Raw genomic sequence first — 26,789 nt, 5'->3', positions numbered from 1 at the left:
GCTGTGTTCTTCGAAATGGGCTGGTTTGCAACCCCAGTTCAGCAGTGTACTTCTTTAGATAATTATGTCCTGGTTTGCAATTAAATTTAAACTTTAGAACGTTTACAGTATTTTACCTCTACATGCTATTTTTAAATCCACCTTGTATTTGTTACATCATATTTTATATTTCACATCTGTATTAACAGTAACACCCAAAAAGGCCTGCTTGGTAAAACTGTGTGCGCACACACAGCTCTAGCAAGTAGTCTCTAAAGAGACCAACACTTTCATATGAAAATATATTCTGATTTTTTCCCCCACTGTTTGTATCACAACATTATTTACCAGCTTCTATATATTCTTATCTGTTCTTATATATTTTTATTAGTTAACAATTTTTCGACATCAGGAATTATTTTGTGTTACTTGCCTTCTATTCTAAGTTTTCCAAACACAGTGCATATGAAGGCATAGTAGCTTTCCCCACAGTTTCACGGTTACTAGATGGGCAAACACAGGGATTAAAGCTGTAAAGTAGTTGTTGGTTAGTAGTAAACAAGATCAGGCCTACCATTAAGTTTGGCACACAACCACAATTAATTTTGTCCTCACATACAGGCACAGGACAGCACATAAACAAAACCATGTGGCCAACGCCGAATGGATGTTGGACTGCCTGTCTCAGTGGTATTGCCTTAGTTTCCTAGTCACTGTAAGCTGGCAATAGTATGTACACCTCTGAAGGTTGTTTTCTTTAATTTAAATAAAGGTGCACTCAAATTCTCAAAGTTCTCTACATATGAATGTCAGTATGAACACTTGTATCACGCAGCAAAGTCAAGCAGGTCACCAGGAATTGCCTTTTAGCATGAGGAAACATGCATCTTAAAACATTTCAGAATGAAAAATAATCAATACTCATGTTATTATCCTTCATTTGACCACTGCCTTTTTAAACATCCCTACTACCACAACTTTTTTTAATAGGTTGTGATACAAACTGCCAAACTCATGGCAGTGAGACACTTCAGAAAACACTGAAATAGACAACATTGATCACTAATTCCAGCACACATCTTTTGTTCAAGGTTTGGTTTGAAACTGGTCTTATTTTCCTGATAAAATAAGCCTAAACGTCACTTAGACAGAATGAAGACCCTCTTCATCTCAAAACACTCAAATAAACTCTCCAGAAGAAAAGGACCATGCTGGCCATAATGCTTCTGGCAATTTCTGAAGTCTCTGAAGCAAGTCCTTGTCCATCAGCACTTAAATCTATAAAAATACTTTCATCCAATTATTGTAGCAAGGTTCCTTGCAATTTTTACCCTAAAGCTATCAGGTAGTATTTGTCTTGGACCTCGTCTATCCTGAAGAGGCTATCATTCTCATAAAAAAAGACAGAATTATTCTAGGGTTCCTGAAACCAGTAGACTCTCAGTAGATGCTGAGATACTGAGTAGATACTTAAACTTCTTCACAATAGATGAAAGATAACAAAAAACCCACCCAAATTTCAAAGCATATGAAAAAGGCATTTGCAATATTGAAGCATTTACATAGATGCCTCTAACGCTACTGCTATAGATGCTCCCCAGAATAGCAAGTCAAACACCACCACCCCTTCAGGAAGTTTCACTCAACTTACAGCCTGCTCACCATTTGCCCACAGGAAAGAGCTGACAGGAGCAAGCCAGAGGCCAGAAGAACTGTCCTAACAGACTTCATGTCACCTGCTAGTTCAAGGAGGAGAACCTGACAGAAAAGAAAATCTCTTAAGAGTTATACCCTACTTTTCAGTAACCTTATGATTCCAAACCAGTTTAACTTTGTTATAAAGATTCAGTTCACAGTTTAATTTTTCCTTTTTTTAACAACCCTGATAAAGAATACTATATGTACTTTTTACATAATGTAATGTTCTAATCTTAATTGGATCAGGGATTTAAAAAAAAAAAAAATCTGTGTCACACAGAACGAAAATGTTACCCATTCAAGATTCTTTCTTTTTCGTTGGGCAGGAAAACCCTGATGTTCATAGTTTATGAAAATACAATGCATAAACTTGAAAAAGGTTAGAAACACACCACAAATAAACAAGACACTTTTACTGCTAACAAAAAAAACAAATTGAAGAAAGCATAGCTGCTGCAATGGTATGAAAACAATGAAAACAGGGTGCATTTTACTTTCAGCTAAACAAGATTAACTGAATGCTTATTTTTCAAACTATTTGTTTTTAAGAAAATTTTCTGAAATTTTATGAGATACTACTGAAGAAAAGAGAAGCTTTCCAAAAGCTATAAAGCTGTTAAGTTTCTGTTCCAACATTTATTTAACATTACACACACATATAAAATCTTTTTGTTTAAATAAACTGGTAAGCAGTATAGCCAAGAAAAAACATGTTCAGTGAACACAAGATGGATTACCCTTGACTAGGCTTTCCATTTTGGTGAAAAATCAGAACTCTGATCACAAGTTAATTTTTCTCTGTGGTTTGCTGATTACTAACATTAAAAAATGTTCTCTGAGTCATTTGAATCATCTGTTTCTTTACAACATGCTTTTAGTTACTTGTTTTCAATTTTCAACACAACATTGCTGAAAATATTACAATATCCCCTCCTCCTAAGAGAGGCAGTTACAGCCTGCTTGCATTCCGCAGGAAGATGCTGCCTTTCTCTCAGATGCAGCTCCATCTGCCCTTCTCCCCAACACTGCAGCCTCAAGCCCAGCTTACCCATCTACTCACTCCATCAAGATATTAAAGCTGACGGTATATGATATATGAGACTGATTTATGTGTTCAAAATGAATCATACAAGTAATATTTCCCCTTAGCAAAGATTTCCAAAAGGTTCTTTCTTCTCAAATATGCTGAATATTTCATCCTAGTTACGTGGAAATATTTCTATGCAGTGCTTGTACAATACAGAATTAATGCACTTCCACATAATTACGCATGTTCTGAAACAATGAACAGTTATTTGTTCTCTAAGGCAAAGTTTAAAACACAGAAAAAAACAAATGTAATTTCCCACTGATTTTATGGGTGAGATTTGAAATTGCTTTGTGCGAACTTATCAAATTCCACCAAATTTAACATTTCAATTTAAAACAATTTTCTTATAGCTGCAGTGGTCCCAAAGTTATCTTTCCAGTCAAGAAGCTTTTAGCTCTGTGAAACTGCAAACAAATCATTGTTTCTCATATTTTCCATGCTCTAGTACAGTAAATTAACAGCATTCTAGTAAATAGCACCACTGACATACAAAATCCTGTTAACCAACATCACCCTGCTGTTACAGAGCAAGAAAACAAAAAGTAAGAAGGCAAAAGACCTCAAGCTAACAAACCGCGTGCAGACACATTCTGAAAAAAAATCCATAAACAGAAAGAGATGAGAGAAAAGTGTAACTTGAGGTTTTTAGCTGACAAAGGCAGCATTTCTCTCCAGCAGGGAGGGAATTTGGATTTTGCTTATGAGAACCAGATGAAGGGACATGAAGAAGTAAGAACTCCTTGTGTGACTGTGACAAGCTGGAAATGATGGTGGTCTGCACCAACCTGTCCACACACAGGCAGCCCGGGAATCTTGAAGGCACTTTCCAGGCAGGTAGCACCTCTCACCCCTGTGGGCTCCTGGCATCACCCCTCCTGAGAATCTCATGTTCCCTCTCCCAAACATGGCCCAACACATTCCCGACACAGGAAAACAGACGAAACGGAGGAAGTCGTCCAGCCTGCAGCAGCAAGGTCCAGGCTCAGGGCAGACAGAACAGGCTTGTGTGCCATAAGAGAATCCCCCTCACTCGGGGGTATAGACACATCCACGTGGCACAAATATGAGAACCACAGTGTACACAACCAGATCCCACCAGTACACACTAGTACTCCTGGATATGCTCTTTGACTTACTTGTTCCCTTTATCCATTAAACAGCAAGCTGCACATTCGTATCTACAGCAAGACTAGGAAAAGCTACGACATATTTGTCCAAAACAATGACTGATTAGGAAAATTGGGATTACGATGTATTTACCTTTTGAAGTCCATCATACTGTTCAACAAAAATGCTCAAATGCAGCAGTCAAAATACCTTAGCATGACAACATTACACACACAATATGGGAGGAAAATGAAAACTTACTAATATCTAGCACTTTCTAAAAAAGTATAGGGCTTCATTAAAAATAAATGATTAAATATTCGGAATGTTTTCTTCTGTTAATAACTGAAACTCTGCTGAGGTTTAGTGAGTAAGACAACTGAAAAGTTGAGTAGCCATTTCAACTGGCGGTACCTTTGCTCTGCTAGGTGTATTCACACTGCACTCTCCAGCTCTAATAGTGGCTAAAGCAAGTCCAAAAATGACACAGCAACACTTCTCCATAAAGGGAAATATATGCACACAACAGAATCCTACAATTACTTACTCAAAGAGTGCAACTGCATTCATTAACACACAAAACCACTCCCAGTGAAAACATAAGAGAGAGGGAAAAATTAAATTTAAACAAGTATACCACTGCTGGTTTTTTATTTCAGTATGGGACAAATCAACTACAAGGAAACATTCCCCCCCCCCCCCCCCCAGAAGAATGTGTATTTATAAATGATCAGTTAACTCATACACTATATTATTCCTTCTATGTGGCACAGTCACATTAATGTCACTCTGTAAATGTAAGCAATACAGAAGAGGGGAGGGTATTTATTTTTGGTTTTTTTTATAAATATACACTGATTAGTTTAGGTTCAGACCAAGCCATCTTTATTTACACTAAGCAGAACTTGACTGCAACTCATGGAATTTGAATCACAAACACAGTATGAGTAAATAAAAGAACTGCACCCTTGGAAAGGATATAGAAGTACTTTATAAAAGATCACTTTTGTTCTCTCTCCCTGTTTGCTTACATACACATTCCATGAAAAATGACAACAGGAAAATACGTGAAAGGATAAGAGCAAGAATCAGCAATTTACCAGTTAGCAGCTTAAAATGATGTTTGAACAATAAAAATACCTTAGTAAACTGAATGCTGTTAATGGTTTATCAGTTTAAACATAATCATATTCTTATCAAAGCCACTATATGGGAAGAGACTATATGAGTACAGCTGTATTTTTTTTAATACAATTTTTACATAGTCTTTAGCTTGCATTTATATCCTTTTCACATCCCAATCCCTTCAGGATTACTGCTGGAACAGTGCTGTAGTCATTATTTGACTGTAAGCTACTTTTGACTTTATCCAAATCTCTAACTTGCAGTATTCATCATAAGGGTAAGTTACTAGATCAACATGAAAGAATAGCAAAGTTGAATTTATATGCTCATGTCTCAAGGAGAGTATAACCTCTAACTCTCCTTCTTCTGGCCCAAGGAAGGGGAGGTGACTGCTAAAGGCAGCCTTCAATGCTCCAGGACTAGTATGCAGCCACAGAGATTTCATCACAGATTCAGTAGAGCCAGTAACTCCTGCATGCAAATTAATACAGAATTACACAGTTGTCTTATTTTCCTTATAAAAACAGAGCAATTTAATATAAAAATCAGCAATAATGTAGCTTAGTTATAGTCTAATTTCTTCAAATGGGAACTATGTCTCACATAACTTTAAGTATATGGAAATTCTGATTAGAAGTTATGCCTTTCCTAAGGTTATGTGAAAAAAACCCAGGTCTATTGTGTACTTAATCAACATACAAAAAAATTATACTAATTGTACCTGCTTAATTGAACTTTCCACAAAAATCACCCTTTATTCAATACCACAGAATTTGAGGAGGGGACAGCAGATTTTCTATAGCACTGAGTATCTTTGACACAAGGAAAACAATACTAAGAAATCATAACCCAATCACATGCAAATTCTTCCCATTCACTTTGAAGCAGAAAGACTTCAAAATAAAGCCATAAGAGACGAATAGAACATCACAGCTAAGGTATTTCCAACAGAGAAAGCCATTCAGTAGGTATCTGTAGAGTCACTAGTATAGTAGGGTCAGAATCAGAAAAACGAGTTTGGTTTGGTGTTTTATTTTAAACCATGCAAACAAAAACTATTCTGCTCATGTCAAAATGTGTTCTTATGGAACAAAACATCTCCTGCAGTACAGATCACATCACGGCAAGGCTTTTTTCTCTGTGGCAATATCATCATGTGCCATTAATTTGCTAGGTGAAAAAAAAAATACTGAAGCCTAACATGTATTTTTATCTACTTGTTAAAAAAAGTACGAGAAAAGCTTTCCATAATGGAAAAGGGAGGAGGAATGGAGGGGGTGGGAGACAAGAACAGGACACAAAAAAACACCTTTTCCAAAGATTGTTCTAGGCAAAAGGGACATGTCATGTTAAACAGTAGTCAATAGCTGTACGCAACCAGTAAACAAATTCAGCTCTATGAAAAAAGAACTACATCACCATTTAGTGGTTGCAATTTAGATTATTCTAGCGTGTAATACTTTAATTGTATAAAACAAAGCTGATGTCACAAACACAAAAGAACTTCTTGCAAAGCAAGCACCACAAGTAATTTTTATGCTGCCACCGATGGCTGACAAGTGATGAGCACTTTGTTCGAATTCATATAGTTATGCATCTAAGGCAACAGGTGGCTTATAAAAAGAAAACACTGAGAGCTTTTTAACTCTTCATTATCAAAATTTTTATAATATGTTTCATCATAATGACTAAACAATCTCTACAAATAAAAGCTCAACATACAAACTACAAAGATGAACTATGGCTCAGGGAAAATTATCCTTTATTTTGCTAAAAGCAGAAACTGAGGTAAGGTTCTGGATCCCATTGACTTGAGCTCTGCCGACACTCACAATGTTTTGTAATTGCACAAAGCACTCAATATTTAAACAGTACCTTGTGATACATAAATTAAATCAATTTAAGACAAGAAGTTTAATATTTTCTTGCTGACTGTCTTTCCTATATCCATCTCAAACAACAGCTGAATATTGTAGCACCGTTGGAAGGAAATGTCTGTTTTCAGGTCTTGAAACCAATTGCAAGTGATGTGCTTCAGTTGTTACTTAATGTAGTTTTGGGCCAAGAGTGGCATTACAGAAATGACGAGTTTTTTTTCTAAATACTGCACAATCTAGTGAATAGTTTTGTTTTCTTTAAGCACACAGAGTTATAAAAGAAAAAAATAATTAAAACTCTATGCTACAATGAATCCAGGAAAAGACTTCACATTTGCATTTAAGTGCAAGAGACTTACAAGCAAAATAAAAGAAACCATAAACACACAGATAAACCAGATTAAAAATTTAAAAATGAAATAAAATAACCTAGAATAATATTGACTGATTTAGTTATATATTTAAAAAATTGGAAGATAAGTTGAGAAGACAAAAATGCAGTAAGCATACCAAAGAAAGCTTTATATTCTGCCTTATGATTAAACTATGAAATAATCATCTGCTAATGATCAAAACATTTTAGTGTTTGCTGGTTTGGACAGATTAAACTCACCGAGATATCAGACTGTTTCCTCTGCATGGTAATTTTACCATGTCATCCCTAACAATTAAAATATATGACACATCAATATTTCTTATCTTGTACACTACACATACATATTCACAGACACACAATTTCTATGGTGATGTTCACTGGATTAATTTTTCTGCTTTATGACACTTCAGAACAGCCCAACCCAGAGTCTTAAAATGCCTATCTTTCAGATTCCCTCTGCTTCTTTTCATATTTTCTCTGAAAGCAAGCAATCCCTCTCAGGTAACCTACACTCCTGTAGTTCTACATTTCCCTGCTTTTGCAACTCTTTCACACACTTGACTTCCCATTCCTACTGCTATTTAGTTTTGAGACATCAATTTTCACATCAAATTGCCAAAGCTGGGTGCATAAAAATATTCAAAAAGCATCATGGAATTGATATCTCAGTAACAGCTATCTAGGTACGTACTGAAACCCCAACCTATGCTCAAACATACTTTAAAAGTTTAACTAGTAAAGTGAGCTTGAGGCACAGAAGCTTATCTGCCATTAACCTTATTGGAAGAAAAACCTGTATGATGGGGCTGGGGGGTGGAAATGAAGGCAGAGAGAAGGAAGCAGAGAGAGTGTTTGATTTTGTAAAGAAAGTCTTTTAAATTAACTTTAACAGAAAAGAAATTAACCACGTAATACCTGAATACTCAGAAAACTAATTACGTATATAACGATAAACACTGAAGTTCTAAAGAATCTTCTTGCTGTTTTATCAACAACAGATGAAGCTCTACTTAAACTGCAAAACTCAAAATAAGAACCAAAAATAAGATTTCTGAGGTATTTCACATGAACAAATGGTTGGCCTGATAACTCACGTATTTTGTTAATTGCCTCCAGGCACTGAGGCTTCAGGGTGTTGCTTGAGGCTAGAGACTCCTTGGCATCAAAACTAAAACAATAGTTTTCAAAGCAGCTCTAGCAACTACTGCTGACATAAACATCCAGCACTTAAATCCATCCCAATGCTAATTCTGTTCTTCCACACAAGATTTCAGGATAAAAATACATCCTGAAATACACTGAAAAATATCAGGGAGAAACCTGAGAGGAGCAAATGCAAGAGAAGTTACAAACAGAAAAAAACCAGACCATGAGAGTTTCTGCTGAGATGCAGATGCTTTGATAACTGATTAATATATGATCACCTGTAAACCCAAATAGAAAAGCAAAATTTCATCTTCAGCCAATGTGAACTTGGGCTTCATCAGGATGGAAAAGGAAGTTTGGAAAGCTTATTGAAAACATCACAACTATCTTTGTTAAAGGCTCACCAAAAGAAGTCAGCAGATTTGCACATCAATACTTTAGCATTATAACAGCATAAAGGCATATCTGCAAACAAACCCTGCATTTCACTAACATCTCAGCATAAATAACAGTCATCAGAAAGTCAGATTTCCTCATTCTCCAGTGGACAACATGCAAGGTTTGAACGAAAACATCTCTAAGTCTTACAGAAAGAAAAAGTATGAAAAAAAAGATGCCATTGGCATCATGTATTTCCTATTTACCTGTGCTTTTTACAAATGTTTTTCAACTTACCAATCTCAGTTTAATGCTCCCTCAGCTAGAACAGCATGATTGTTTGCTGCATTACATGCTAAATCTGGTTAGAGAAATGGCCTATTTTTAAAATAACCCAGCCAGAAGAATATGGTTATTTTTAAAAACCAAAAGCCCTCTTACTACATGGTTCCACAATCAATTTCAACAGAACAGAAGAAAGTGGCAGCATATAGAAGAGAAAAGGTGTTGGAGTGCAGAGCTGCTTCAGCTCTCAAAAGACATTCTTATTCAGTGTACGAGTCTGGCACAAAGTATTGACTTGGAAAGGGACAGACACCTATTTTTCTAGAAAATGGTATTTTGGTCATTGTGGAAACCAGGCCTGCTCCAATAAATAGCAATTCTGAAAGAAAACTGAACCAGAGGGTTTTCTGTCAGTTTATTAAACAGTCTCATAGACTCTCATAGGCAAAGAAAAAGGAAGGAACTCTAAACTGACACCCCAAGGAACTCAGACAGATTTGCCTGACACACAAAAAAAAGGAGGTATATTTTAATTAAGTCTTACAACAGCATATCTTAACTAACCTAGGAGCCCTATTTAGTTTGTCTAGGATAAGTAACTTATAGCCAGAATAAGAAACCCAAAACCAGGTTCCTCCTGGTCTTCATTTGCAGTATTTGCTCCACTCTTCAGTACACAGCAATTGCATACATACATCATGGAAATACCAGTACAACAAACCCAGATAATTACGGAGAATTTAATTCATATATTTTGAGGGCCAGAAGACCTAGTAGAAGATAAAGCACATTCAAAATAACTTGCAAGTATAAAGCTTACTATAAACCTAAATACAATGAACATACATCCAATGATGTAAGCACACATTAACGGAATACAAACTGAACACAAAACCATGACATGGCAAAGTTCTTTTTAATAAAACAAACCAGCACCAAAGAGTTCTGCTCTTCTGCATAGCCACTTCAAATATATTTTATCCCTTCTTCAACTAGATTACTATCTTCCCAGGTTTTTCTTTCCTTAAATTCTTAGACTTTAGTTCCTATTTAAAGAGACAAAGAGAAAAATTTTCAGAGTAACTCGGTTCCTCGCCTCAAGGCACTAAAAGCTACACTACACTACTTGTAGCTCTAGCAGGAGCCAAAGCATTGGTTCCTCCATCACCTGGACACCACCACTCCCACAGATGATGCATCGCAATCACTTCTGCAACTGCTCCTTGTCTGTTTTAATACGAAGTCACGTCAGCCTCAGAAATAATTACATCAGCTCATCCGATATTGACACACTCGCACATCTGCTTGCCATACTCAACTGTGGAGCAACAAAGAGCCCCTGAGCACCAACAGGTAACTTCTACTGCTGTCTACAAATCCAACACAGGCCCACGCCCAGCCTATTAGGAAGCATAGCCATCTATGTTTAAATTGGAAGCGCTTGTAGAGACCTATTTTAAAGTTTTCCTTAAGACTCTGTATTAAAAACAAAAACAAAAACCAAAAACCCACAACAAAAAGCAATTAAGTCCCTATATCATTTGAGGAATGCACTTTTGAGAAAGCCACTTTCTGAAAGGGATGCTAAAATATTCTCAGTTTACAGACTACTCACCTTTCTGATACAATCACTGCAGCTAATTAAAGTGAAACAATCAGCCACTTACCTTTTTATGTTCCTATAGTCTGGCAAAGAACTGTTATTTTACCTTTTCTGAGGTAGCCTTCCTCCGACCAAAGGAAAACAGGCTTTCACATTTCATATAAGCAAAACAAAAACCAAAAACCAAAACCAAACCAACCAAATGCCAAAAAACCAAAATCCATCTGTAGTATTTTTCCCTTCAAGCTTTCGAGAAACATGGAACAGCCTATCATCGCCTTAAAAAAGCCAGGATACCCTACACCATCAGTAAAGACTCCCACTCAAACATGTATTTCAGAAACAGTCCCCTGTACTCCCCAACACCATCACACATTGAAAATTTCTTTAAAGTATTACAGAGAAAAACTCATCTGTATTGCCTAGATAGCAATTATACACTGCCAAATCACATGCAGAACTATAATAAAAGTAGTTGTAGGTCAAATAATAGCAATGACTCAGTAAAGATAGCCTGCCTAGTCTTTATTCTTGGCGGGGGGGGGGGGGGTTTACTGGTCAAGTACTTTATGACTCACAGTACAGTATATTAGAAATTTTCTATGTATTCTTTAGAATTGAGAGATTGCCCTTGTAGCTCAGTAGGCAGCTCTCCTGTTTCTGGCCCACGAGGTCATAGCTTTAAGTCCCTGCTGAGGAAACTTAACAAGTTCCATCTATAAATAGAATGGCATTAGATGCTGCTACTCCAGCAAGGGTGGTGGCCTTTAGACAAGAAATTTTTATGTTTTCATCTGTTCTGATACAAAAAAGAAACTGGACATAGAGAAGCACAGGGTATTATGCTAAAGATGAATGACAGAGGCCTCCAAAATCCACTGTAACTTCAATTAGCGTGAGACTAACAATGCTAGTATTATCAAATTTCAATAATGGCTAGAGAAGAATGCAAGAACAATGGTTTTCCTTCTCAATAAGTAATTAACTAAAATTACAGACTTTACAATATTTGAGACTGAAATGAAACCTCATAGGTACTATACAATCAAAATTCAACTTGTGACATCAAGAGGCAACCTCAAAATAAAACAAATTTTGGAGTGTTTAATTAGCTACAAAATGTTTGAACATTCACAGCTCTCATCCTTTCTGAAGAAGTAAAGTATATCCTTGAGAGACATTTACTTAATTATAAGGGATTAAAACTGTACTAATCTGCAATGTATAAATTTTTGCTCCTAATATCCATATATTCGGGGAGGCTTATTCAGCCCTGAGAACAACAACTACTTGTGAGAAATTTAAAAATAAAGCCTATTTAAACTCTTACATGAGTTTTTTTGTGCTTTAAACTGCAGTTACCTGGTCTTAGAGGAGTATGGATTAAAGCTCAGGTATCACTTTCACTCAGCCTGGCAATGTAATTTACTGTTCAATAAAGACAAAGGCTAACTCACTGGAGTGATGACAATTTTCCAGCACCTTTTCCACAATGTGCACCCACACGCTCAGGAAAACAAATTCACTCCTCTGTGGGAAACAAAGCCGCAAGCAGCACACTGCAAACAGCTCTGAGGTACAAACTCACAAATTTTGTCAATATATGCACATCAAAAGGAAAGAAACACCAGCAACAGAATAGAAGATGTGGGTGATTTTACAACGCGATTTCCTAGATCTCAAACACACTAATATTATGCTCAAGAATGACAGGTCTTGCAAAGTTCTTCTGCAATCGTTCAGCTTAGGAGGTTATTGCCCTTCCAGTAATTATCTTCTTGCCTACATGAAAAATCTGATTAGTTAAAAGTTTTTTACAGCTGGCCAAACTAAGCTAGTTGATCCTGCACTGGCACTGATCTATCAAACAGGATGTTGGTGTACAAAATGTCTCCCTCCCTCTTGCAGGTTTAGGTTTCAAGGTAGTACTAGTTCAAACCACACGTCAGAAGATTCACAAGAATCCCATTCTGGTCCTTTAATTCCACTATCAGCATTTTGGACAATAATGTACTACTATGCAAAGCACACACAAGGTTCTTTTCTGCTCTTCAGGTGCTTCTACAAAATAGACTACATCAGCAGACAACTGCTTTTGAGCATTAGCCTTCATCATAGGTCTCTTCCTATGTTATTGTATTGAAGAGTAGGCACGTGAAAAAGACAACAGCCATTGCAACACCCATTCTCACTCATAATCTACTTCACCTTTCATTCACATCCACTGTCTGTTCTGCTGGGTGCTGCACAAACACTTACTCCAATCCTATGTGGTTATTTCTCAAGAAGTTTCTTTGAGTAGATGTCTGTGTGAACATTTCTTCTCTCCACCAACACTGTTCCTGAGCAAAATGTCTGTGGTGCTTCCATTCCATCCTTGGATCCAGTGAGAAAAATACAACAGCACAAGACAGCACTAGTTCTCCAAAACGGCTTAAGGCTAGTACCTGACACTAATGACAACTGCATTTCCCTGCAATAAATCTTGTGTAAAGGCAGTACTTCTTGAAAATCTGTCTTCCATGAATCATTTACCCTTCAAATCCCTTCTTTATTGGGCACTTTGTGGATTTAGAGGTTTTTTTGCCTCAAACCAAATTCTATGTCCAAATAAATAAAAATTTTAAAAAAAGAGTTTTTATTCAAACATGCTTCCTTTTCACAGAATCACAGAATCTGCTGAGTTGGAAGGGACCCATAAGGATCATTTAGTCCAACTTCTGGCCCTGCACAGGACATCCCCACTTCCCTGGGGAGCCTGTTCCAGTGCCCAACCACCCTCTGGGTGAAGAAACTTTTTCTAATATCCAACCTAAACCTCCCCTGACACAACTCCAAGCCATTCCCTCAGGTCCTGTCTGTCACTGGTCATCACAGAGAAAAGATCAGTGCCTGCCCCTCCTCTCCCTCTCATGAGGAAGTTGTAGACTGTGATGAGGTCTCCCCTCAGTCTCCTTTAGGTTACTTCACATTATCTAGAGGCGGAATGAAGACTTGTATGTATATAGAATTTCTCTCTATAATGTTGTTTGCTTCAGAACTTAACTTCATCGCCTTTGAGAAGGCACTGTTCCCATTCCTGTTTTACCACACAGAACATGGTACAGTATCAAGAGGGTTGCAAAGGGTTTGGGTTTTTTCTGTGACCTGATATTCTGAAATTGCAACATACAATGCAAAAATAGTCTTTCTAATATAAACTATTTCACTTTTGGTGATAACTTTGCTAAAAGGAGTAGAGGAATGCCATTTTCACAACTTTGTGATCACAAATATCTCCCATGCAAAACCTTTTCTCAGAATTAAAACACTATACAATACTTTACAAAAAACAAACAAACAAACCCACAAACAAACAAAAAAACCCCAAGCATCAGGTTAATTCACAGCCACAACTGCCACTTTAATTTGAAACCCTTCATTTAATATAGAGAAGTAACTGGAAGACAGCTAAAAAGTTAAGCTGAACTGTGAGCTACTCCAAATATTTTATTAAGCTTTTAGTTACTCTAACAACAAATAAGAAGGAAGAGAGAATCTCAGTAAGAACGATCACCTACTCAATAGCATACAGCAATACATCTTGATTGCATAACACTAACAAGTTTAATATGGGCAAACTATTTTTAAACTTTGTTAGCTTAGCAGTGAAAGGTTTGTATTTGTAAATGAGCAACCCTTTTTTAATAAGTGGCAATTACATTTAGTAAAATACACCAAAAACAAACCATCTTCAAAAAATGGAACCAAAATATGTCGAAGACAATAAATATTTGTAAGACAGCTATGTTTACAATATTTTAAGGTGACTTTTGACACACTGTAAAAATGAAAAAACAGCTTCAGATATTAGCAGTGACACAGTCAAGCTACAGCTGCATAAACAGAGCCACTGTGATTCCCAATGCACGGAACACACATGCTGAAGGGATGAGGTGTAACTCATACTTTGCTCACTGAAATGCTAGTGCAGTGGAGTGTGGCTAAGTGATATCCTCACATGCCTCCTCTCTGTAGCAGTCAGATTCCAGGAGCAGCAATGATTTCTTCTTAGAGAACATGGGAGGGAAAAAATGCATCATGCCTCAGCTATATAAAAGCTACAGAACGATTAGCATTTTTATATAGAAAATACACACATTTTCATAGAAAGTCAAAAAATTAGGTCAAAAAAGAGAATGTATCTTATTCAATTAAATAACTTTGTTATCACCTCTTTGATTTTTACAGGCAAATCAAAACACTGGCAGTATTACTGCGAGTTACCATCATCCCTCATGCTGATAAAAAAAATAATCAAGTTAACTTGATTTTAAATGCTGAGCAAAAATCAGTACAAATATTGTCAAACTCAGTTTTGATTAGTGCTTATTTTAAACAAGAATAAACTACGCTCAGCTGATGTGATTCATATCTATCAAAGCCTTCAATAATGGCAAACAGGTTTAGAAGTTACCTAAAACCTGAAGGAGCAGAACCAGGGAGTGTACTAAACATTTCCAGTTTTAACAGACATAAAACTGGAGTAAGCACAATTAAGGCTTTCTAGGAACCAATTCACACTGGTCATACCAGTCACTTCTATAAGACCGCAGGGGATGTTTACCTAGCTTCATGGTTCTTTCACTCTTATCACAAAGAACAAGATTTCACAGATTATCAGTTACCAAACTCCCCATCCTGCTCCTAAAAGGCAGCTGCAGCTCCTCTGCTGTAAAGTCAGAGCACTTCCAGGCAGAGCAGGAGCTTCCCACCCCTACCTGCCGGCACTCCCCCAGCTCTCATGTCCCTCTGCAGGACTGGGACACCAGCTGATGGCACACAGATGATCTCTCAAGTTCTTCCACAAAACCCAGTGTTGCCTGCCCTACTCCTAACATTGGGCATCCAACCCCCATATTTTTTTATTAATTGAAAAGAAGCATTTGATGGCAAAGTACTTTTACAGACAAATGTCTTCCCCATTTCTGTAACTTTGAAAAGACTGGATTTCATTAAAGAAACTAAAAATAAGAGAAAAAAAAAAGTGGAACATATTTTCCAGAAAACTAGGACTGCAGGATATCAGTGGGAAGAGAAACTCAAAAACATGAAGAGCTCTGGCTGTTTAACATCCAGCACATTTAAAAGCTTGACAGAGCTACAGCAGGGACTAAATACTGACATCTACCATTTTCTTCACTGAAGCATTGTTTAGGAGCAATTTGTAAATTTACACTTGTAACAAGCTTGCCATTTATAGTCCACCATACAAAGAAAGTAATTTTCTACAAGTACTTGTGACTGATCTGCCATAAAAGTTGAAAGGTGGTTAAAGCCATGAAACTTGGAAGAAACACTATCAGAACCTTCAAATAGCCTCCCTTCTGTAACCACAAAAACATTGCTGCCTCAGTAAAAACTGTAATACACCTGAAACACAGAAAACAGAACTGTCAAAAATGTTTCAAATTAAACAGTGAAACTTGGAAGATGAACAAAGCTGTAACTACCTTAAAGCATGTGTCAGGTTACTATGGTACTAATGCTGTAGACACCACTATCCAGGACACACAACCGTTTTAAAATTAAATTCCCCCTTCACTCAGCCAATAAGTAAGGAAGTATATCTTTCTGAGGTTTTGATAACTGGATTTGGCCAAAAGTAAATTACACCCCTATGAAACTGGGATAACATCTGAAATTTTTGTTTTTAAGTGTATGGAAGTCAAATGATTTAGTTTAAATATGAGTAAATAATTTTCATTTTGTCCACTTTAATAGAAAAAATATACAGGAAGTATCAAACCCCAAAAAGGGACTGCTCTATTCTGTATATGAAAACTTAACCACCTTGCTTGCTGAGGTAAGAGAATCTGCTTCATACTGTTAATAATCATGTACAAAAATACAGTGGTGCTCAACACAAACTTACCTCTCCTTTTACTTGTCCTATTACCCTACCATGTGCTGTTTTCACAGATGTTGCCTGCTTCTTTGCATATATTAAAATACAGGTTAGACATAAAAACAATGTTTTTATTGATTTAATGAATACCATGTCTGTCGTAGAAAGTACAGTCTACATGGGATAAGGAAATTTGAAGGCTGAAAATACACAGCCATTTCGAGGTGGGAGTACTGTCTTTTTCTAAATGAAGTAAGGAAAATAGAGAATTTGCCACACGGAAACAGTTTTCATTTCTCCTCAGCTTTATGCCATGCAAAAAACAGTTTGGGTAGACCACACAGAACTTCCACAGTTCCAACAAAAACATAACTGTAATTACTTTGAAAGTACTACAGCTGCAGCTCACCTGTGCGCTCTGTAGTGGATAAACTGATAGGCAACAGCTTTCTTCAAAAGCCATCCATAGAGGTAGCAACAGTGTATTCTGTTATGGCAGCTAAATAAACACAAATAAACCTTCTGTCCTAAAGAAAACACAGTTCGACACATCCTCAATGAATAAAGAAAACAGGATCAAAACGTTTAGCCTAAGACTATAAAATACCTTTGATGAGATATCCAAAGTTTGGCTCATACTCAACAAAAGCTCTCCAATTCCTAGCAAGCCACTTCCTTGCCTATCGTTACCTTAATTAATACAATGTGAGTTAATTTTCAAACTCTTTCTGCAAAAATACCAACAGAACAAAGCTAAGTCAAACAAGCCCTTCTTCAATAAACTCAGGCATGCAGACCTTGAAGTTTACAGCACAAATCCCACAATGACCTGCTTCTGACTTCCTGCCTGGCATTCATCAATAAGAAAAAGACCAGTTCTCCAAAGGACTCTGCTTCCCATGCTGGCCATCACCATGGGCAGCAGAAGTACATACCACAACAGCATAAGAAAGGGAGCAACACTTTCAGTGCTCAAAGGTGAAAATTTATTCAGATCTAATCAAAACCTTAGTGAAAACAAACACTAAATTTTTCATGCTTTGAAAATGCAGAGTCTCCAGATCAATTCCTAGTACAGCTCTTCTTACGAACATGTTATCATTATCATCATCATCATCTTCTCTTCCTCTTCAGCAAAACCTCCTTTCCAGCTTGCTGGCATACAAGCCTCACCTTCCAGCCCACTGCTTATTCTCCTTGAATAGGAGCAGCCTGCCTTGGTAACCCATTTAAGTCAGTTTTATGTGGCTGCAGAGGTTCAGTATTTATTGCCTACCTGCCAGGCTGAAAACTGACAGCTGCTTTCAGGGCACTGGTTCCCAAAGATACACAGTTCATTAAGAACTTGGACCAAACCCTGGTAAAAGGCAACAAAGGAGCTTCATCCTCTCAGGATCTGGAAAGTTTAAGGACTTACAAAAGCAGTTTAGGTCGTTTCTATAATCAAACAGAAACCATGCAAGCTCCAGACATGACACAGACTCATTGAAAAAATTCTGATGGGTGGATGGGTGTAAAAACATTACAGCATATAAAAAAGGTTTATACACTTTTATATTATAAGTTACCATGGCATGTCAAAAACTCCAGTGAGTTCTAGGTTTTAACTAGAGTTTGTGTTATATAACTAATAGATTCTTTCAAAAAAAATTTATTTACCAGAAGACTATTACTATTTTTAGTATCAAATCTTCATTTTTTTAGTATTCTGGGGAAAGTAGAACTACTATGCATTTCACAGGGGGAAACAGAAAGTAATTTTATATCTCTCAAGCATAAAATTTTGTATCAGCTTTATTATTATTATTATCCCTAAGTAGTATTTTGAAAGAGCTTTGTGTTTATTAGGCAATCAACACCCACAACAATAATCTCATTCCTCTTGCAATCCCCAATGAAAAATACAAATGGTATTATCCCTTATAATAGCTACCTGAACCAAATGTTTAGGATTATTCAACATATAGATTAAAAACCATCTTTTCCGATGGCTATTTTTTCAATCTGTTCCTTAACACGCCTTTATGATACAAGTATCAAAACAGAGCAAGAATAAAAAGTTTATCATACCTGGCAAAACAGTATCAATCCCAGGACAGCCTGTATTTGGGGAAACACATCTCCACCTCCCCCTTTTTCCAGTGTTATTGTAAGAATGGTTCTCGGGTAGTTACAAATATTTAAACTATACTGATATATTACTATATTAGTATTGATTTTGTTCTAGAAACACCCTGCCCAAAGAATTTTTTGCACCAATCACCAAATAAAAAGTATTTCTACCTTTTTTCATTTCTTTTGTTCTATTGTCTCTTTACCCTCTGCATAGTGACCAACCAAAAAGACAACAACAAAGGTGTCCAGTTTCCTCAAATCTGCAGAAACATTAGGCTTGATATTTTCTGACCAGAAACCTTTTTAAATACTCAAAGTATATTTTGCAAACCAACATACACTTTCAACGAGATTTTAAGTCCAAGGTTGTAATTGCTGTTTATATGACTCTGAAGGCCAGTTCTACATTGTGCAAATAGGTGACTAAAGGGAATGAAAACTTTTGGTCTAACTGAGAAATGTTTAAAACTCACATGGAGAAGGACGTGTAAAGGGGTGTTCAAGACTCAATACAAGTCACACAGACATCAGGAAAAGGAAAGAAGTGAGGCTTGCCCTGTGAGGAACAGAATCACAGAATCTGCTACTAACTCCCTATTTTCATTTTCTACTTCCATTTCATCCTTTTATTATCACATTCCATTCTTCCTCCTTTAAGAAACTAAATAAACTGCCCTACACTACTGGCAGAAGAAAATAACAAACAATTATTCCAGATTTCCAAAAACCCAGTTCCTTTTTAAGTCTTCAGTACAATGCTTATGAAGAAAGGCATACATTTTATAGAGCAGAGGATGAGAATCATCTTGGTTGGAAAAACCCAAAACATGATGACTTTGAATTGAAAGGTAAAGGTTAAAATTGCAATGGATATGTGCTCCACAGTTATTAGAGTACAACAATGCTGTCCTTACGCTAGAGAAAACAGATAAATAAGTTTACATACTCATCAGATGAAAGATCCCATCACAGGCGTTAATGTGAGACAAGAAGGAATTTCCTAAGCCTTGTCCAGTGTGGGCTCCTTTCACAAGGCCAGCAATATCCACCACATTCAAAAATGCTGGAATTTTGCTGAAATATGAAAGTCAAAAGTTTCATTACTGAAGCATATTAGTAAACATTTTTTGGCACAGAAATAAATTCAAAACATGAAAATCCAACATTTCTTTTTTCTAGAACAAGTTAAACATCACACTATGGAATGTATTACAAAATTCTCCCCCCTCCCTTGTAACCCTAACCCTTCTCTAATTTCTCTGTAAATATTTATGAAAAATTAAGTAAACTAATTTTGAAGTAAACTAGTTTTTTGGAACTATACAGACAAGTATACAATAATCAACAACCTTGGTTCAGCAGGCATAAAGTCTATAATGTGTAAGGCACAATTTTCACAGCATCAAAGGGATGAGACATACAAATGGCCATTGCACTCTGCTATCACACACCTCTAAGGTTACCATTCAGTTCTGTAACTTTCTCAGAAGACAAGGGCATTTTTTAATACAGTAGTGATTAAAACTAGCAGTGATCAAAGCAGAAAACAAGTTAAGATGAAGCTTGTATTATAATGTAAACAGCTGCAATGTTTTCCACCACAGTGAACAGCAAAGAGTTAAGCAGACATGTCCACATGACATTTTATACAGCAACAACATAATAGTCATGAAGTTCAAATTACCTGACACAAAAATGGAAAAAAGCTTTTAAACTAATGGAAAATGCATATAGAAATTTATGAACTACAAACCTTTTATCCTCTGCAAATTCTCAAGTTGTTTTAAAATTAGCAAATACCTTAACAGGTAGTCATTTTTTCATGTATACTCTAAACCAAATTACTTCTCAAAAAACAAACAAAAACACACTAAAACTTTGTGAAAAGGTGTTGTGAAAAGGTGTTGACTAAAAGCACCTTCACATGGTCTACACAAATGACAATACTGCCATAAACAGAGACAGTGATGCGCTCTGCAGCCTGCGGGAGCGCACAGTGCCAATTTGAAAAGCAGTGAGTGTTCTGTTACACAGTGAGTGTCGGGTCTTATGGTGAGTGTTATGTTTTATAGTGAGTGTCTTCAACATGAGATTCAAATCCAAAGATATAAATTCTGTGGTCTACCTTAAGATGTCTCTTCCAAAGACCTGCCTTTGCAGTGCTGCTCACAGACAGAAGCAACCACTAAGATGGGAATGAGGGCTAGGGATGACCTAGCCAGTAACCTCCTAAACAGCCCTATACAAAATTCTTCTCTGAGCAGCATTACACTTCTGAAGTCTTTCCTGTCCACAGCCCAAACTGAGTTTTACTTTTTTTTAGTGTGACAACTTGCTGATAAATACATTTGTTTTTTTCAAATATTGAAATATTTGACAGCATGACTGCTGTCAAATCTGTAAGAGCAGGAAAATCCACTGGCATCAGAAAACAACTCTTTTCTTATCCCAGTGCCTGGTACGACAGCTATGGCCCAGACAGAAAAAAATGTAGTTACAGAAACATATGGATCACTGTCTCTGCTCAGAGCAACTGGCTTAGGTTGAAAAAAAGCACATTTCCAACTTTTTTTCCTTTGGTGCTATTCTACTTCCACTTGACTGCAAATAACACAACACATGGTTTAATATCAGCAGGTGTACCTCCTCACTTCAAATGAACTCCCTAATCTGGGAAGAGATGATCCACTAGAATCTGTCTTAATATGGAACACCAATTATTTCTGGAAGAGTGGTAATCTAAAAGTTTTGTTTTCAATCTTGCTCTAACACTTCCCAAGAAACATAATCTCTTCCAAGTAAAATAATTTCACAATACCAGATCTGGACAAAATTTTTTTTACCAAGTTGAAGTTCAAAGTATCACTAAACCTGTCAGGTATAATAAATTAGGAACTTAATGACATGTTTCATGCCGTTAATACCTTTGTGATGAGCTTAGAAAGAAGCATGAATACCCTGAAGGGTGATTTTGAAAAAATACACATGAAAATATTTACAATGTAGTACAAGTTACTTAAATCCAAGTACACAATATGCTGACTTTTAGCTTTAAACTTCACTAGGCCCATGAAAAGAAGGGCCTATGCTTGGGAAGACAAATATCATGTGCTGCATGTTAATGCTGTGGAATGCAGTAGAAAGAACATTAATATAAGAACATTCTGAAATAAACCAATTTTGCAAATTTCTCATTTTTGTCCCACTACGGTTTTCTTAGAAAACTACCTTTTTTTTTTTAACTACCAGTACACAAACTAAGAAACAACAAATCCTTATCTAAGGCACTACCAAGAACGACTCACATTCTGAAGACAAAAGCCAGTAACTATTAACGCATTAACCCAGTAACTCCTTTTGCCTGATACAAACACAGAGCTGACATACTTCAGAAGAAACAGTGGCCACTTCCCAGTTAGACTTGTTAGAACTCCTTGCTTTTTGACATATAACTAACTCAAAAGCAAGACAGAAAAATACCGCTCTTTAAAGCACTTCTCCATTGTCATTTAAACTGTTTTAAGAAAAACAGAGGTGGTGTTAGAAATGTTGTATGCTCCCCTCTCACCTTTCTGGTAGGATTAACTTCCTGACCAGCCATCAGAACAATTCACACTTTCACTACAAAGATGCCACATTAGAGCAAGGCAGATACCTTCATATGCAGATGACCACTCTATCACCAGATTCAACCTCATTTGCTAGACAATGGGAAGAAACCACGGCACATTTATTTCACAGTTGACTAATACGAGCAAGAGACCTTTGAAGTATCCGGGTTTCCAGGACGTTTTCTCACCTTCACGTCGGGTACCACAATGCTAACATTCCAAGCAAATTAATACTATCCCCACTCCTAGGTCTAAATATCTGTTTCATCACAGAAAGATGAATACAGAGAAAAGCAGACAAAGGTACAAGCTAGTCACACCTTCCTGTACTCCGAAGGACAAACAGTAAACATCATGAAACTAAATAAAGAGAAAACACTGCACACAACGGTGGGAAAGTATCGTATACCTCAAATATGGTTATTGAAGCCTTAACTGGATTGTTCTATTTTCTTTTTTCCTCCTTCTCTAAACAAATTAATTTCCATTTCTTAAGATTCGTTAGTCAGCATTAGCATAATGTCACTGAGCCTCAAATGATCATCAGGAACAGGTGGCATCAGCAGATCATTTGTACAAATCAGTGCAACATCAACCTACCATAAAGCATGTCACAGGAATTTATAGTAACTGTATGAATAGTATGAAACAGAATACCAAATCCAGAAGTATCTCTGTATTTTAATCACAGGTATAATCCTTGAGCAAGGATTTTTTTACCTCACCTAGCAACAGTGGGTTTGTGTTAGTGTCCTACCTTCACTGTATAAGCGATGGTGCAGTAAAAAGCACAAAGACTCCCTGGGCCAGATCAAGTTCAGTTTTGTAGTTCAGTGGTTACAGTTTTCATTCAGGAATAAGAGGCTTACACATCCATAGGGTTACACACTTTACAGGGGATGAGGCCTATTTTTCACCAACTTGGTTTCAAATTTCACTTCAAACTTCAGTCCAAAACAGTTTTTAAACAGGCAAGAGGAGTTTCTGTACCTGATCTGTTGCCCAGTACAGCAGTTCTGAATGGTACAATGCAGCCAGTTACCTATTTGCTTCTAAAATGCATACATATATGGTATCTCTAATTTGTTGTGAGTATTGTTTTTCTAAAATTCGAGGGGAAGAGGCATACATTTATTTCTTGGGTTTCCACTAGTAATTGCTTTGTAGCAATTGCTGTTTCTCTCCCTGGGTTTTTACACTTCTAGGTTTCCACAATCTCTCTTCACCAGTGCAAACAAAACCCCATTAGTTTCTCTGCAGCATTTGCTACAGTTTACTTAAATCTCACATCCACCACAATACCCTGGAAAGCCATATGACAGCTTCAAGTAAATTCAAAGTGCAGCAGTCTTCCAGTAAGCCTAGATACTTCTTACTTTCTCTCAACTCAAACTCTACCTAATACTATAGGTCCCACATACCCAAAAGGCCAGATTCTTCAGTATTAAGATATAAAGTCCAGCTTCCCTTTCTCTTTGGTAAAGTCAAATGTGCTACTCATCTCCTAATTTCAGCATAGGCTCTTTCACCTTTAAAAGCATCTATGTTAAATCTGTTAGAAATTATTCTTCTTTCCTGAAAATTCATACAACTTAAGTAGGAGTCATCTGTTAAGAGTTCACAAATGACCTAAAAGTAGCAACATAGGAGAACATGTATATTGTGATAACCTCTTAGAGAGGCACTGAACTTTCAGTATGTCCTCACTGCTATTTTTGGCTCATTTCCAAACTGAAATGAACAGTTCACAAACCCTCCCTCTTCCAGGAGACTGTATTCCCACTTACAGCTTCTGCAATCAATCTTGCAAGCAGTTTTGACCAATGTAAGCAAAATCCCTCACTGGGCTATTAAAGGAATCTGCTTCTGAAGAACTAGGTACTGCAGATGAACCCTGATCATTTCCATGCAAGAATGATTTCATTAATAGCATTTTATCCATGGTACTGACAAACAAGACTTGAACCTAATGGCACATGAACCAGAAGTGAAAAATCTGCTAATTAAATTGCACTTATATGAATCATAAAAAGGTAAGAGATTCAATGTGGATTACAACACAGTCTGTGTCCTGTATATATCAAACACCTATTCAGTAAGTTATTACACCAAAAAAATACAACTAATGAAATTCTGCCTTCTCCCATCAGGCAGAAAAGATGGCTTGAGTCACTAGTACTTAAGGTCTTTCATTAACTGCTGGCAAATTTGCAATGCTAGAACATGCATTGCAGCCCAGCTGATTTACACAGGCTCAGAACCAACTGAAGAGCAGAAAAATTCAGTGACATCAAAGGAAGAACATTAACAACAGGATATACATGCCAATTTTCAGTCGTTTTCTGTAAAAAATGGGATTGCTTGGATGTGCTTACAGATGCTGATATGTTAGTTACATCCAGCTAAGTTACTGGTGTCTCACTCTCGAATTACAGGTGGTTTCCATTTACATAAATGCTCTTCTTAAATCTAGATTAAGTCCCACATGATGTCACTCAGAAAGTCCCACTGCTGATCTCATCTCTACATAATGCTTTCCAGCAACTGATTAATAATTCTGACTTTAAAACTTTATCAAGTATCCAAGTATGCTGTCATATAATGATAGTCCTATCCTACAGTGAGCTGAAGGGAACTTTTATTTAATATTGCAAAGGACTTTCAGGAGCTAGTCAGCAAGGGAAATTACTCAGATTTAGTTCAGTAACCATCGCTTGATCACTAAAGATCTGAATGCATGAATTTTATCAGCTTACAATGCACCAGAACAAACTAAAGCAATCTCCTGACAAAAAGAACAGAGATCCTGAAGTATAATGGGCAGTGCTAGAGTTGAAGAGGGGTAGTTGCAATTTACATATTATCCTCCTTTGAGATAACCAGGACTGCTTTAAAATTTAAGTTTGAAAAGCACATCCAAAATAGATTAAAAACAGACTAAGTGAAATAGAAATGTTTGTGGGTGCAATAAGTTTTGTGTTTTGTGAATGTGTATGTGCAAGACAACTCACCCACTTACAGGTGCAAACAAGGAATGAAACAAATATTGACAGTTTTAAAGCAGTTTGGTTCATCCTTTCTCACTTTACTCATTTCTGCTTATAATCTCATTTGATTTTAACTAAGGGAGGAAGTAGAAACATAGACTTTAAAATCACCTTTTTTACTGATGTTTTCCCGCAGGTTGATTACTATCAGCCAATACAGTCCTTCAGATGTAACTATTTACAGTCAGGGTGTAGATTAGTTGGCTTAGGCTTACAGTGCTTCTTCCTGAGTACTTCTTTTAGTTAATCATGTAGCTTAAGGTAAGGAAGGAAGAAAGAATGCAAATATTTGCAGTGAGGAGTTTATCTGGGGAACAAAATAAATAAAGAGGACATTGCAGTTTCCTTCACCCTCTCAGTCAAAATCATTTCAGGCTTGAATCAAACGCCCTGAGGCACATCTCCTGGTCAGGCACAGCACACTACAGCTGTTGGCAGTAGGCAGGTCCATATGGGCCAAGCCCAGTGGGTACATACAGTCAGAGGCTTTCAAGATATACATGAGTTATGACACAAATCATTTGTTCAAATTACATGAGTTAGAAATACTTTTTAGGGTAAGTATGTCGAACTTTAACATGATTAAGTAGCATCTGAATTAAATTTAGGACAAAAAATGCAAGAAAATAACTTTATTAAAGCTTTTATTAAGTTAATAAAACTTCTTTAGATGTACTACACTCAGTTCTTTTATTTTGTGAGACACAATGTCCCATAAAATATTAACTGCAGATAACAGATCAAGTGTTTCTGGCTTCCATGTCACAATTTTCATTGCATTGTTCAGATGAAAAACACCTCTTTTCCATTTTAGAATTAACAAATCTCAGCCTCTGATACCTACTTAGGATTCATAAATTAGTTGGGGGGGAAGGGGAAAATACACCTTTCTGCTTTAGTTCCTGCTGAAGTGAATCAGCCTAAAGAAAATATTCTCTTTCCAATTAGTAAACTGGAACTAATCCAATCATTAGTCTGTCAAACCCTGCCTGAAAGTACCTGTGTTGGGGGAACAAGGGTAGGAGGACAACAAAATAAAAACCCAGCAGTCTCCTTTCTGAAAAAGCTACATGTGGGTACAATGTAACAAATATGAGTTTTCACTGAATATTGCAATAAATATAACACAAACAAGTAAATATACACATTAAATTAGTAACATAATATAAACAAAGACCTTAAAATAACAAGCATTCAGAATTGGTTTTAGCAGATTAAGTTTTCTTCTTTTTTGTAATATCCACAATTTCGTTCTCACCAAAAAGCAAGCAATAGATAACGTTAAAGCTCAAAGAAATTTGCTCATCTATATCATTTGGTAATGACATAGCATTTTTTACTGGAAGTTCTTGGAGCCCAGCTTCTGTGTACAGTCTATATCACTGAACTTATTTACTGTCAACAGTTATATACATTTACATCATATACATCCAACTGCTGCAGAAATGAAAAATGCACAGGTTAC

The 26,789-nt window shown here is 36.6% G+C and overlaps 1 protein-coding gene across 2 annotated transcripts in view; it reads right to left on the bottom strand.

Annotated features, from left to right (window-relative positions):
* OLA1 (Obg like ATPase 1) overlaps positions 1-26,789 on the bottom strand; it is a 118,678-nt gene that overhangs the window by 67,018 nt on the left and 24,871 nt on the right. For both annotated transcript variants that reach the window (XM_027678528.1, XM_027678527.1), the window contains exon 4: positions 19,613-19,740. In XM_027678528.1, the coding sequence (XP_027534329.1) occupies positions 19,613-19,740 (128 nt within the window). The remainder of the gene's footprint in view (positions 1-19,612; positions 19,741-26,789) is intronic.

This window comes from Neopelma chrysocephalum, unplaced genomic scaffold, assembly GCF_003984885.1.
Source record: "Neopelma chrysocephalum unplaced genomic scaffold, ASM398488v2 Primary Assembly neopelma1_44, whole genome shotgun sequence".
Lineage (NCBI taxonomy): Eukaryota > Metazoa > Chordata > Aves > Passeriformes > Pipridae > Neopelma > Neopelma chrysocephalum.
The sequence above is the reverse complement of the archived record's forward strand: the minus strand, read 5'-3'. Positions and strand labels throughout refer to the sequence as shown.